At 38.4% G+C, this 12,611-nt stretch overlaps 1 protein-coding gene across 3 annotated transcripts in view; it reads right to left on the reverse strand.

Moving 5' to 3' along the window:
• LOC112563350 (tectonic-2-like) overlaps positions 1-12,611 on the reverse strand; it is a 21,109-nt gene continuing 8,498 nt past the window's right edge. Inside the window, exons 8-19 of one of the 3 annotated variants that reach the window (XM_025237268.1) lie at positions 11,855-11,964; positions 9,916-10,102; positions 9,532-9,647; positions 8,495-8,745; positions 7,227-8,047; positions 6,879-6,992; positions 6,043-6,160; positions 5,125-5,229; positions 4,381-4,635; positions 3,706-3,787; positions 1,005-1,151; positions 523-664 (exon numbers count right to left, since the gene is read on the reverse strand). In XM_025237268.1, the coding sequence (XP_025093053.1) occupies positions 1,014-1,151; positions 3,706-3,787; positions 4,381-4,635; positions 5,125-5,229; positions 6,043-6,160; positions 6,879-6,992; positions 7,227-8,047; positions 8,495-8,745; positions 9,532-9,647; positions 9,916-10,102; positions 11,855-11,964 (2,297 nt within the window). In that variant the 3' untranslated portion in view covers positions 523-664; positions 1,005-1,013. Of the gene's footprint in view, positions 665-1,004; positions 1,152-3,705; positions 3,788-4,380; positions 4,636-5,124; positions 5,230-6,042; positions 6,161-6,878; positions 6,993-7,226; positions 8,048-8,494; positions 8,746-9,531; positions 9,648-9,915; positions 10,103-11,854; positions 11,965-12,611 lie in introns of all 3 variants that reach the window. The other 2 variants (XM_025237267.1, XM_025237266.1) reach the window with 2 other exon arrangements.

Here is a 12,611-nt window from a genome sequence, read left to right on the forward strand (position 1 = left end):
TCTGTGAAAATAATTTATTAAAAATAATTATATATATACAACTAAAAGGACCAAATGAGAATTCAGTTTTCACATTAGCAGTTCAGTATAAAACTAATAGACTTAAAAATATCAAATGCTGCCACTCTTTAATACACCAGAATGTGAACATCTGGACAGATATGCTTATAATAAAGTTGTCAATACCCAAGCAGATGGATTATGTCACATGCTTAACACCATGGAACACAACATGCACCATCAACAAATGTGCACTTTCTCTTGCACACTGTGACAACACATTCTCCCTAAATTGTCTTGCTTACACAAACCCATGTGGTAGCAACAGATTTATGAAACTTAAAATAGCATTTGTGCACACAACACCAATGCATGGCTGCCTTCGATGTTTATAAATGTTGGAGTTGAACACCTACATAAACAGTTTCAGCTGTCTCACTTCCATGGTTTGCTAACAGCAATATATCCAATGAAGAACAAAACAAAGAGTAAACTGAATGCTCTAGTATAAGAAAGACCTTCATATCCACGATATGCAGATGTCAGAGGATAAAACAACTCATACCAGCATGTGTCAAAATGGCATACTGATGTATCAAAGTCTTCAAAAAACCGATAACAGGAGTTGGAGTCGCACGTTTCTTTGTTGTGGATTGTATAAAATCTGCATGGAGATAACAAGCAAAATTATCATAAATATGCATTCCCTCAAACATAACAAAAATTATATGTTAATTGTATGTGCTATAAAAATGGGACAGTAGCAGTAGTTGGTGCAAGATGCCAGCAAAATGTACAAAAATGGTAGGAGTAAACATGGCTGTACTATACACTTTAGATAAATCATTCTTCTGAGAGCACTGCATATTTAAGAAAATACTGGCCATCTACTGCAATATCAAGCTAAACAAGACACTACCTGGAGCTGTAACTGGTGGTGATTCTTGGTGACTGTTGACAAAGATGCTGCAGATGCACACTTGAGGAGAAAGGTTAGTACTCACAAAATAGGTTTAACTGGAGTTGTTGGTGAGACTTGGGTGAACTGAACAGAGCTGGTCAAAACAAAAGACTGGGTGTGTATGCTGTTGTTCAGACAGCCTGCAGAGTCTGCCCCCGTGCATGACATGCTCCAGTTGCCCAGAGAGTATCTGCAAGTTTATATATGTAGTCTCCATAAAGCCTTGTGGAGCGTCAAATATTCACAACTTTTGTTTCACTGAGGATTGTGACATTCTTAAAATGAAAAATAGTGGGCAGAATAGTAATTCCTTTAAGTCATATAACCCAATGTGTGGGAGTAAAATTTTTTTATTTTCTGTAAAATAATTCGGGGAATTCACATTGTGTTTTGAAAAGAAAAATGCTGCTCTGACAGTAATATAACTTGGGTGTTATGGAAACCAAAAATAATCAGTGGTGAAGTAATACTCTTACACATCAATCGCTGTAATTACTTTCTCAAAACAGAATGCATATATTTATCATAGATATATTTACCATATTACATGAAAATTTGTGTGTAGTTAAAGTACTTTTTTGAATATTATGATCTTTTTAACCTAAAGATTTAAGAACATGTCTACAGGGTTCCCAGGGACAGGGATGGTGCCAAGTAAGGACCTTATAAGGACCTTTCATGCATTCGTAAGGACCTAAGTGACAGTCATCAATGCTTAAGTTTTTCTCTTGTATGGTCGGAAAGATGTATTATTTATGAATCTGTGGTCTTCTCTATGTTCTCAAATACATGTATTTCTAGTAATAAATAATCAAAGAGTTAATTTTGATGCCTGTCTGCCATATTTAGATTAGATAACTTAAAAAGTGTCCTTAGTGCGCTGATAACATACACCGTTAATGTTTCAAGTTTTCTAGAAATCTAAGTAATAATAATTGCAAAACCTGAAAGCCATTCTTTGGTGTTATACAAAAGTCAGTTCATGTCTCTCTCTCGCACACACGCTCTAACGGGAAGAGAGAGAGAAATAGAGCTATGCACAGTAGTACTAGAAGATCAAGGTTCAAGAAAGAGTAAGTTTCTAAAGACCTTTTGAAAAAAGAGTGTTTTTTGCGAATACGGAAGGGCAACTAGTGTTGTACACAGGCCAGTTCTTAGCCCCCGCGGGGCCCGAGGCAAAGGGCATGTGCGGGGCCCTCACGCCACGATCACACGGCTTTAGTTGGGATCTAAAGTCACATATCAATCAAAAGCGCGGGGCCCCTTGAAGCGCGGGGCCCTTAGGCAGATGTCTCGTCCGCCTGCCCCTAAGCACGGCCCTGGTTGTACAGATGTGTAGACCAAACATGAGGCGAAAAATCGTCGGTATTTTGCGCCAAAGTCGACTCTGAAAATAAATTTGTGGTAATATTTTATCGATATAAGGACTTGTAAGGGTCACAGAGAAAATGTAAGGACCTGTGTGAGAATTTGTAAGGACCGCATGGCAAATATAAGGACTTATAAGGCCTTACGGCGAAAATTCAATATGTAAGGACTTATAAGGACTTTGTAAGGACCTGGGAACCCTGTGTCTACTGTGTGAACTAGATGGGTAATTTACTCACATATCTGCATCCATGAACAGGTAATCATAAAGCGCTGCTTTAAGAGTATGATGTGCACTATCTGAATGAACTTAAATTTTACTCCCTGAAAGGAGTTCTGTCCCTTCGCCTAACAGGCTATGGGGATCGGCTTTCCTGGATTTTGTTGCTGTGTTGTGGTTGTCCTTCAATTCGGATAAAAGTGCTGGACCTTCATGTTTACATATACTTCTGTTTTTCAGCTGGATTGTATATAATGCTATTTTGAAGTGTGAACTGTTTGGATTTATTGGCTGGATTCCACTCTGCTGTGCTTCCCTCGATTCGGCATTTATTAAACTGAAGAGATACTTGATTTCCTTTTAGCAGCTTCATATGAAAACATTTCTTAATATTCTCAATATTCTTCTGATGTCACTAACCCTTATTCACTGTAGTTGTTACTGTTAAATCTGCAGTGATCACCATTTATTGCCGAAATGCAGGGAGTCCTCGCATTGTTCTTCGTTCTACATCTTTTGACTATTTTCGTAATCTTGTTCAGCACAGTGAGTCTGCCTTTGGCTGAGATATTGTGCTATATAAATTCCCACTTATTACTTACTATTACTGATATAAATCTCAAAGTAGACATTAATTTGAGCAAATTCATTAGCCTCATGTTGTCATGGTTTAAATAATTCTATACTTCTTTTATGTTCTAATATTGTGTATCTTTCTTCGCATTGGAATGTCTTGATTGTTTTATATATTCTGTGTCACCACATCAGTCTGCAAAATGTAATATGCATATAAGATTCTTTTTGTATGATATATCAAAGATTGTTTTACTATCTATGGCTAAAAATGTCCCCTGGGATTATAAATAAGTAAATAAATGAAAAAAATAAAAAAAATAAAAGGTAGTGCATGTATTTATGCTAATTTTTGTCTTCTTTTGGCGCTAGAAAAAGAATGAAAATTATGAGAAATGTCTTTGTCACTTTACAAAAATTATCCGGTGGCATATGCAAAAACACCCCAAAAACCATCTACACTGCCTGGCAGTCAAAATAGCGTCATGCCAACTACTCTGTTTGCCCTGCATAAACTTGAAGCTTTTGGAGATTTGTTTCCATATTTATTGAGGTAAAATGCTCTAAATCAGTGATGCCCAACCTTTTTCGGCCTGCGGGCCATATCCATTTCGGACAGCCGTGTCGCGGGCCACATCCATTTCGGACAGCCGTGTCGCGGGCCACTTCACCGCAAAAATACAAAAAAGAAAAAAAAATAGAGCAGATACCATTTTTTACTAGAAACAAGCTGTACTTACCATTAATTATGTAGTAATTAGTGGGATATTTGAAGTTGTTTACCCGAAACCAACTTCTGAATGTCTGGCTGCATCGTAGAGACACAAAGTCGGAGCACTGAATCGAAATGCTCGTCTATCGAAAAAAAGATTGGGAAACGCCCCTACGTAGGGATAAATACTTCTTCTTCCCTTTTTTCGTTTGTTTTCGTTTTTTTTTTTTTTTTTATTACTAACATGCCGATTTCCTGCACTATGGGCAGAAGTTTCGCGGGCCGTAGGTTGGGCATCCCTGCTCTAAATGAACATCTTCTGAAGATGTGAAGAATTTGGGACTATATTTGGCTGAATGGTCATCAAAATTAAACTCCAACTGAACCTGCCTAACAGATTCAAAATACTCCGAGGTGCATTGAGACCATATGAGGCTATGCCAAGATGCTACCATAAGGAGTAAGCACTTTCTAGAATGAAAAGGACACCACTTCTTTTAAAATCAGAAAAATGGCAATAAGATCTGCTGGTTGAATTGTGCTTACCTGATCATAGCCCCAACCACCTCCAACAGTGGATAACCCTTGCTGCGACCAGTCTCAGCATACATGATCTCTAGGTGAATGCCAGTAGTGATGTTGTAACAGATGCCTTGACGACTAGACAGTAAAGACACCTCCACATTCTCCATGCCTCCTGCAGTTGTGTTTGCTGCTGTTGGGGTATTTGAAGCAGCAGTGGTTGTTGTGGCAGCTGTTGTGGTGTTTGTGTCTGTCACCTCTTGGTCATAAGGGCTTTGTCTGTGAAAGAATATTTTAGTTATTACTATCAAACACCAAATACAATATGAGAAATCTGGGAAAGAACACATGGTTATGACTGGCCTACATGTTTGAAAAATTGAAGAAAGAAGTTATAATTATGGCTGGGTAGTAATTTTCAATAACCAAGGAAATATGACTATTATAATAATATATTGCTTTTGATGCAGTGTAGCTTAAAAGACCATCATTAAATAGCAAAAGGATCAATGGTGAGACAGCTAAAATATGCTGATGATTCTTGGTTGATGGTATTTTACACAAAGTCCACAAATGACATCATATCATGGCAAGCTTGTCCAATCTTGTTAGCATCCATAAGAAAAAGACTTGTGCCAAATGTGTAATCTGAACCCACAACCCAGGAGCCTCTCTGTTTTGGAGACAAAGATTTTGCCGCTGCACCACCAGACTGCCCAAGCCAATCAAGGGATAACACACAAGATAAGAGAAGCTGGAAATCCTCACCTGAGAACTGTGATCCACATGTTCTTGTTGCTGGAGTTGCTGAAGCCAAAACGCCCAATAACACCAGATGGCATTAGGACATTTAAATGATTCAATATCAGCTGCCTGCAAGACAGTCAGTCACTGCTTACTTTGTCAGTTGCAGTTTATAATTCAAGTAGTATTGTTACATAGCAGGGGTTGTATTACCAATAGTAGTGTGTGGTTGTGACAAGCACAGTCTAAACATGTGGCTAGTCAATCTATCAATGGATCTATTTATGTCTTGAAAGATGTCTGTACACAAAACTGCTGTCATAACTGACATGCTACTGCATGGTCATCTCAGTGTCTTGTGCCTATTTACTTAACACCATCGAGTTTGGTCACACCTCTTAGCTTGACACTTTAAAAAATCTCGCAGATTTCACATACAAAAGAGTACAACAGTCACAATTTCTTTTTTCTTTTACCAAGATATGAAACTAGGAATAAACTATTGAAAACACTGCTGTAAGAACATGTAGGGATTATTTTTCTATATTATCTTCATATTCCTTCACCTCATTCTGACACTGCATTCCCTTGTTGTTTTTCTTTAAAAAACTGCACACTTATTACAGTCATTACACTCATTAAAGTCTTTGCTGAATGCATTCAAAAGAGCAATGCTTTAGTTCAAGAGTTTCTTTTGAATTTACACACCAAACAACAAAAAGGATATCAAAGTAAGAACTGCTTACTTTTTTCTACATTAGTAAGGATAATGTTTTTCTTGGTCATAGCTATTTAGATCTAGGGTTTAGAAAATCCCATGCAATCATGCTGCAGGCACTCAGCATGTACATGAGTCTATGGAGGAGGAATACAAGAATGAACAAAAAAAGGTAGGCATTAGAATTGGATTATAACAAAATTATAAAGTTGAAAACAACTGACTTGAGAGAAACACAGTTACTGATGCTGTTGATGGCGAGTCGTAGGATGCAGCTGGACATCATATTATCACCAAAGGTCAGAGTTCGGCGCCTGGCACTTTCACAAAGACCGTCAAGACCTGCAGCATATAAGAACAATAATGAATGAATGTGTATGTATGTGAGAGAGAGGTTTTGCCTCTGTGTGTGTGCATCCAAATTCAAAACAAATGTAAATTAAAGCAAATTTTTTTAAAATTGCTTCAAATGATAAGCATTCTTCTCCAAGAACAGTTTTAATGGCAGGACAGTGCATAGCAGAATGAAGTTGATGCTGCTGAACAGAAACTCTTTTTCATGTTAAATGGATTTCAAAAGGTATAAAGCTACTGACTGCTATTGTATAAAAGACAGTCTCAGTATACTGAATCTGCAGCAAACTCCATGATTCTCGAAAACATCCAAAAAACATGTTACACAGGACCACAGGCATTTAAAAAACAATCTATTCAACTTTTACATGAAACTTTTGTTCATTTTTATAGAGTAGGATGACATCTGATTGCACATTAACATTAAATATGTATCATATCTGTTCAGTTGAACCCAGCCCTTTGCCTCAACTGCCCACATAGAACAAGATAAAGTAGGTTAAATGTCTTTTCCAATGTCCACCAGGTCAGACGATGAGTGGGAAAGGTTGTTACCCACTTTGTATGACCATGACAGGAAATAAGATAAACAGCCCAATCTCTCCATCCACTGCCCCCATACAGCTCCTGATATGGATATCATATGGAATAAAAACTTTAGGCTTAGTACTGCAACATTTTTATCATAATGTTGTGTAATACTTACCGGGACTGAACACAGCCATCTGTTTTTCCTGTGTTGTGTTTACCCCTTCAAATGCTCCTGTTGTGCTATTGATTTGAGTGCAGCCTGTTTGCAAAGGCATGCCAAGGTCATATCCTGCAAAGACACATTTTTGAAACAATCTAGGCTGTCTGAATAACAACTGGTGGCTCAAGAAGACAGTGCTGTCCAAGTATGTTAGGAAATAAAGTGCATTGTGTGAATACATTTTGCTCTAAAACAGGTAAAAATATTCTACTCTAGACAACACAGAAAAAAGGCAATCATCTTCTCCATGAGACTATGCTCACACTATGAAAGGAGGAAAAATTTTGTTAAAATTGTTTTTACCTGGCCGGCCAGAGCGCTGATACTGTGTGGTCACAGAGTCAAAGTTGTCTGACTGGTTTGATGGCCCGGTGTAGTTGTGGACAAAAGTGACTTGGAAACGTTGTGTGATGTCTTTTGCAGCTGTCATTGTCATATTTGTACCAAGCACCACGTGCGCTGTTAGCCCCACCACATTTTGTCCTGCCCACTTAATGTCATAACGCACTTCTAACACAAAGTTCTGGCAGGATGACGTGATTTGGTCAAAGACTGGGGGTGGAGGCAGGTCAAAATCAGAATCAAAATTACATCTGGCAGGCAGAGGGTTTGAAATCTCCTCCTGTCTGCCACTATTATAAAGGAAACATTCCTGACACGGATCAGTGCATGTGACATTACCAAGGCCTGAGATGAATGAGTACTCTTTGTCTGGTTGCACTGAGTCGGCATAAGTCTGTGCCAACCTAGTGTAGCCGGTGTAAGTGCTGGTACAATAGTAGGCAACATCAACCTTCACATTACTACCAAGCTGACCAGAAGAGCTGACAGTGGTACGTGGGCACGCTGGGTTGAATATGCCACTACTTTCAATATAGCTCTGTGCACTAAACACAGAAAAGTTGCCACAGGTAGCTTCCGTCAGCTTTCTGTTGCATGCTGCCTGAGAGTTGCGTAAATACCGGACAGGTGCAGAGTCAATGCATTGACCTGATGGTGATTGCTGGGGCAAAGACAAGGTACCATACACTGAAGATGAGCCTTCGCCCAGAACTGTGAGAATAACTGAGCCATCCTTGTAACCAGATACTTGATCCAGATCAGCATATCTGTTTTCTGCCTCCCTGTAATAAAAGAAAATTGAATGTTAAAGAAATGTTTGGTTATGGAATGGTACAATGCAGGTGTGAAGGAGTGCCAAACAAGGTCACATGCATTTACATAGCCATATCAGTCAGCAGGTTGTCGAGTTCAGGAGATTGAATCAATATGTTACACAGCATCTTTCACATGTGCAATGTTGTTAACTTCTGGGGAAAATTTGTTCCTTAAATTCTTGCAGGAAACGAAGGGTCAAAAAATTTTTTTGCAAAGGCAAATCTGACCAGCTGCATACAGTCATATCACCATGATGTTGCAGTGCTGACTGTCAGGCATAGCATGGTAAACACTGGATGTATTTCTTGCTTGCTCTTGAATCTCAAGCAACATTCTCTGAAAGATATAACCTATTCTCATTTGACAGCTTACTTTGCTTAAAAGCACCTGCGTTAAAAGTCTAATATCCTCACCTGTAGGTGAAGAGATCTGTCTTCTGGGCAACAAGACTGTTGATGTCGGTCAGTGATGTCAGCTTCTGGGTGTTGGAGTAGAAATAACCAAGCAGGGCATTGCTTTCAAATTGAACACACATGACTGGGAACCAGTCAACCTTAGGAAAGTGGGCAGACTGACAGCTGTGCAGATAGGGATCTTGACCCTGACCACCAGCCAACCCAGGAATACAGGCTCTGAAGGTCTCCTTCTCACTGGCAATACATTCCTGGTAATGCAAAATGAAACCAGAGGTACCAGTGAAAGTAGACTGCACAACTCATTTCACCTTCTTCAAACAGTATGACAAAAATGTGTGTGGTTTAGGGGGAGGAAGTGGTGATGGCTGTTGATTAAAATAGTGACTCTACATGATTAACAAATCTTTCACATCTGAGACACCTTCCTTTCTTGTATTCTTTTATCTGCTTATTAAGCAGAATTTTCTACAAAACTTAATATCTATATATATAAAAGTATATTTTTCTCTGATGGCAAAAATATTCCACATGACAAGGACCATCTCATAATAATACAATAATTATTATTGCTTTGAAGTTTATATGCTGCAAGACAATTTCCCATACTAATTACAAAATTATTTATAAAGCTGCTCAGAGTGAAAATCATTTTTGTGCTGCTGACAGGAATCGCTATGAAGAAAAGCAAATGGACTAATGCGGTTCTTATGTAAAGATGCTATAAGCCTGACAGCAAATGATGAATTGAATAGCACAGAAAGAAAAAAAATGAGGAAGAGAAAGAATGTGTCAAGGAATGTACACACATGCAGTGTGCCTAGAAGAAAAATAATATTTTCTATTATGTAAGTTAGATTTTTAAAAATGTGTAAGAAAAGCAAAAGAAATGGACAATTAACAGCATCATAAAATATCAAATACAAGGTAGGGAGTGGTGATAACTAACAAATATTCATTTACTTTACAGGGCACCCCCAATGAGACTTTATTGAAAATTTTATTTACTGTGTAATAGGAACAAGCATCCAGCAAACCTGGTCACAACAGCAGTTGATGTCACAGGCCCGGAAGGTTAGGTCACAAGGGCAGGGTGCAACCTCCTGATATGCTGGATTGATGACAAATCGTTCAGTTGATGGGCTGGTGTCCGCTAAAAAGATTGTTCCAGTTAGGACTTTTTAAAACCTTTTTTTTTAATTTACAGCCATACATGAGTATGCATGCATTCCCACCCACTGACCTTATCTCCTCCCCACCCCACACATAGGTATATACACACAACTTTCCGAATTTACAACAGCAGTAAATTGTGTATAGCAACCACAGAATATCATGATCAATATCATCCCCACTGCAATTAACACTGATATCATCATCATAATTTCATCTTCTCTTCTCCATTCTTAAAATGCACTCACTGACACCACCACTGCAGTTTGTGCAGACGAGGGGCTGAAGGTCCGCCACAGCTACCATGGCAACTGCTGAACCAGTGTACTTTGATGAGTTGCCGACAGAACAGCAGGTGGTCACCACAATCTCCTGCACTGGTGCAGTCACAAGAAACTCTCTCTTTGTCTTCACCACATAATACAGTTTGCCTGTCTAGACAGCACCAACAAGTAGGTTTCATTGTCTGTTGGGAAGTTTTTACCCAAACAAGAAAAAAAATCACTCTCTAGGGTTACGAGTGACTCTGCAATCTTTACAGTTCACTTGAAATTGTATCCACATCATCTTAGCACAAACTAATATCCCTGGACTGCTGGCACATTCTTAGTTATGGCTCGCCGAGACTAACAACGGACTACTTTGCAAAAGGCTAAGTGCTGGTCTTGGCAGACAGACAGCAGTTCACCTATAAATGTCCTGTAGTGGATGAGAATATCTGAGTCATAAAGAGATATCTAGGCTTAGTAGGATAAAGGAGGACCAGCCATCAAGAAGAAATGTCATCTGGCCCTGACAGCTGCATCCTACTAAAGCAATTACACAGAAGTTTTAGTTTATTCCTTGTTACTCCTTGCAGAGCACAGGGCCGCAACACCACCTCGCCAGCAGACCCACCTTTGGGCAGCTCCTCTTAGTTGGGCCCATGTGGTACAGACACCCTTTGCCTCGCTCTCTACTAGGTAGATTTCCAATATGTATACTATCCAAAGTAAGGTGTATCAAATACTGGCTTAGGCTTGTTAGTATGCCAGAAGATAGATTACCACGTAAAAGTTACAATATGCTGTTACATATGCAAGAGTTAGGTAAGTGCAGTTGGGCTTTTTTTGTAAAAGAACTTCTCTGTGTCAATGGCTTTGGATTTGTTTGGCTTCAGCAAAGTGTCGGCAACAAGGACATGTTTTTAGGAATCTTTAAACAAAGACTTACAGACTGTTTCCAACAGGAATGGCACAATGATATATGCACAAGTGAAAGACTTGAGCTGTATTCTAGTTTTAAGCGCTACGTACAACCTGAGAGATATGTAAATATACTGAGAATACGCTGTTTTAGAGAAGCATTTATTAAGTTTAGATTTGGAATATCACCGGTCAATGTACATCGTTATCGCTACAAAAATGATGTATATCCCAGTATGTTAAGTTGCCCCTGGTGCAAGAATGAGATAGAAGATGAAGTGCATGTTTTGTTCGATTGTCCTGCCTATGTCAGTTATAGAGCGAAAGTTGATGTCCTAAAATATACAGTACCATATAAACAGGGCAATGATGGAATAACGCAAGTTTTTACAGATACCTCGGAAACAACAATAAGACAAATATCAAGATTTTTGTATCTTGTATTTAAAACTAAGAATGAAATAAGCACTTCAAGAAATGTTACTATGCATTGATTAGTAATTTATTAGGAATAATGATGATGCTTTTTTTGTTTGTTTGAAATTGTCTAACCTCCGTGAAACAAACCAAATGGTTTATTCAATAAAGAATTTGTTCGTTCGTTCGTTCGCTCTCTACTGTTATTTTCAGTTACACAGAAGGGTAGGAGCCAAATGAAATATGGTCAAGAATAGGCAGCTGTCATCTGGTTAAGGAATTTCTCCCATTTTTTAATAATTTTTTTTATGACACAACACTGTCAACGTTTTTATGAACAATGTTCTCATTAATATGTATCTATAAATTTTTTCACCTTAACCCTGTAAAATTATTTTACACGCGGTCATCTGTCTCCTAGTTGTTCATTCACTCACAGCACTTGTTTAACTCAATAGTAATGACTCAAGGACGTGTATTTAACAAAGAAATTCATCCCTATAGCCTGGATTCAAAAGGTGTTCAACAAGCAGCCCACTCATTTGTTCACCAAATTTCCCGCCCCATACCCTCCATTAGGACTTACAGGTATATTAAATGAGTTGGTTTCGGCCACCCATCGAGAGGAAAAGCCTGGCAATGATGTGGTTGTTGTAGTTGGAGCAGGAGTTGAAACATTGGTGGTGGCAGAAGTAGCTGTCACAGAACATACAAAGGTTGAAGTCAATAGGTTCACAATCACATTATTTCACCAGAAATCACATTTAAGCAGTTTCAGACTGAAAGTGTAAAAAAAAAAGTAGCACATGAGTAACAATTGTTGTGGGCAAGGTCTGTGTCTGCAGAGGATGGAAGATCTGGGTGTTATGTAAATAATCTATGATTTTTCTGCTGTAAATCATATATATATATATAAAATGCATGTTACCACCATGCAGCTTTCCAACAAATTTTGATCATTTATCCTTTTTTAATTTTGGAGAGTATCTTGAGGTGATACTATGCAAAGCTGCAATTATACAATCCTGAGCTTTTTTTAACAAATTTTTGAATGAGACCTTTTTATATGCTGACCTGGGGTGACATACAGCAGCAAAAACAACAACCACAATAATGATACTCTCTATGATAAAGTTGGGGTTCAGTATGACTTTCACTTTTACACACTCTGTGCTGACTACCTGAAACCTATTACATCAGGAGGATAGGTGAACCTTGCAAAACAAAAAATATGAAGCAAGCATGCCGAAAAAAAAATTATGCATATTAACAAAGAAACAAAATGTAAATGATTAATACCAAGATGGGAAAAATGCAGACCAACATATAACACAATGGTCCAA

The sequence above is a fragment of the Pomacea canaliculata genome, linkage group LG4 (genome assembly GCF_003073045.1).
Source record: "Pomacea canaliculata isolate SZHN2017 linkage group LG4, ASM307304v1, whole genome shotgun sequence".
Classification (NCBI taxonomy): Eukaryota; Metazoa; Mollusca; class Gastropoda; order Architaenioglossa; family Ampullariidae; genus Pomacea; species Pomacea canaliculata.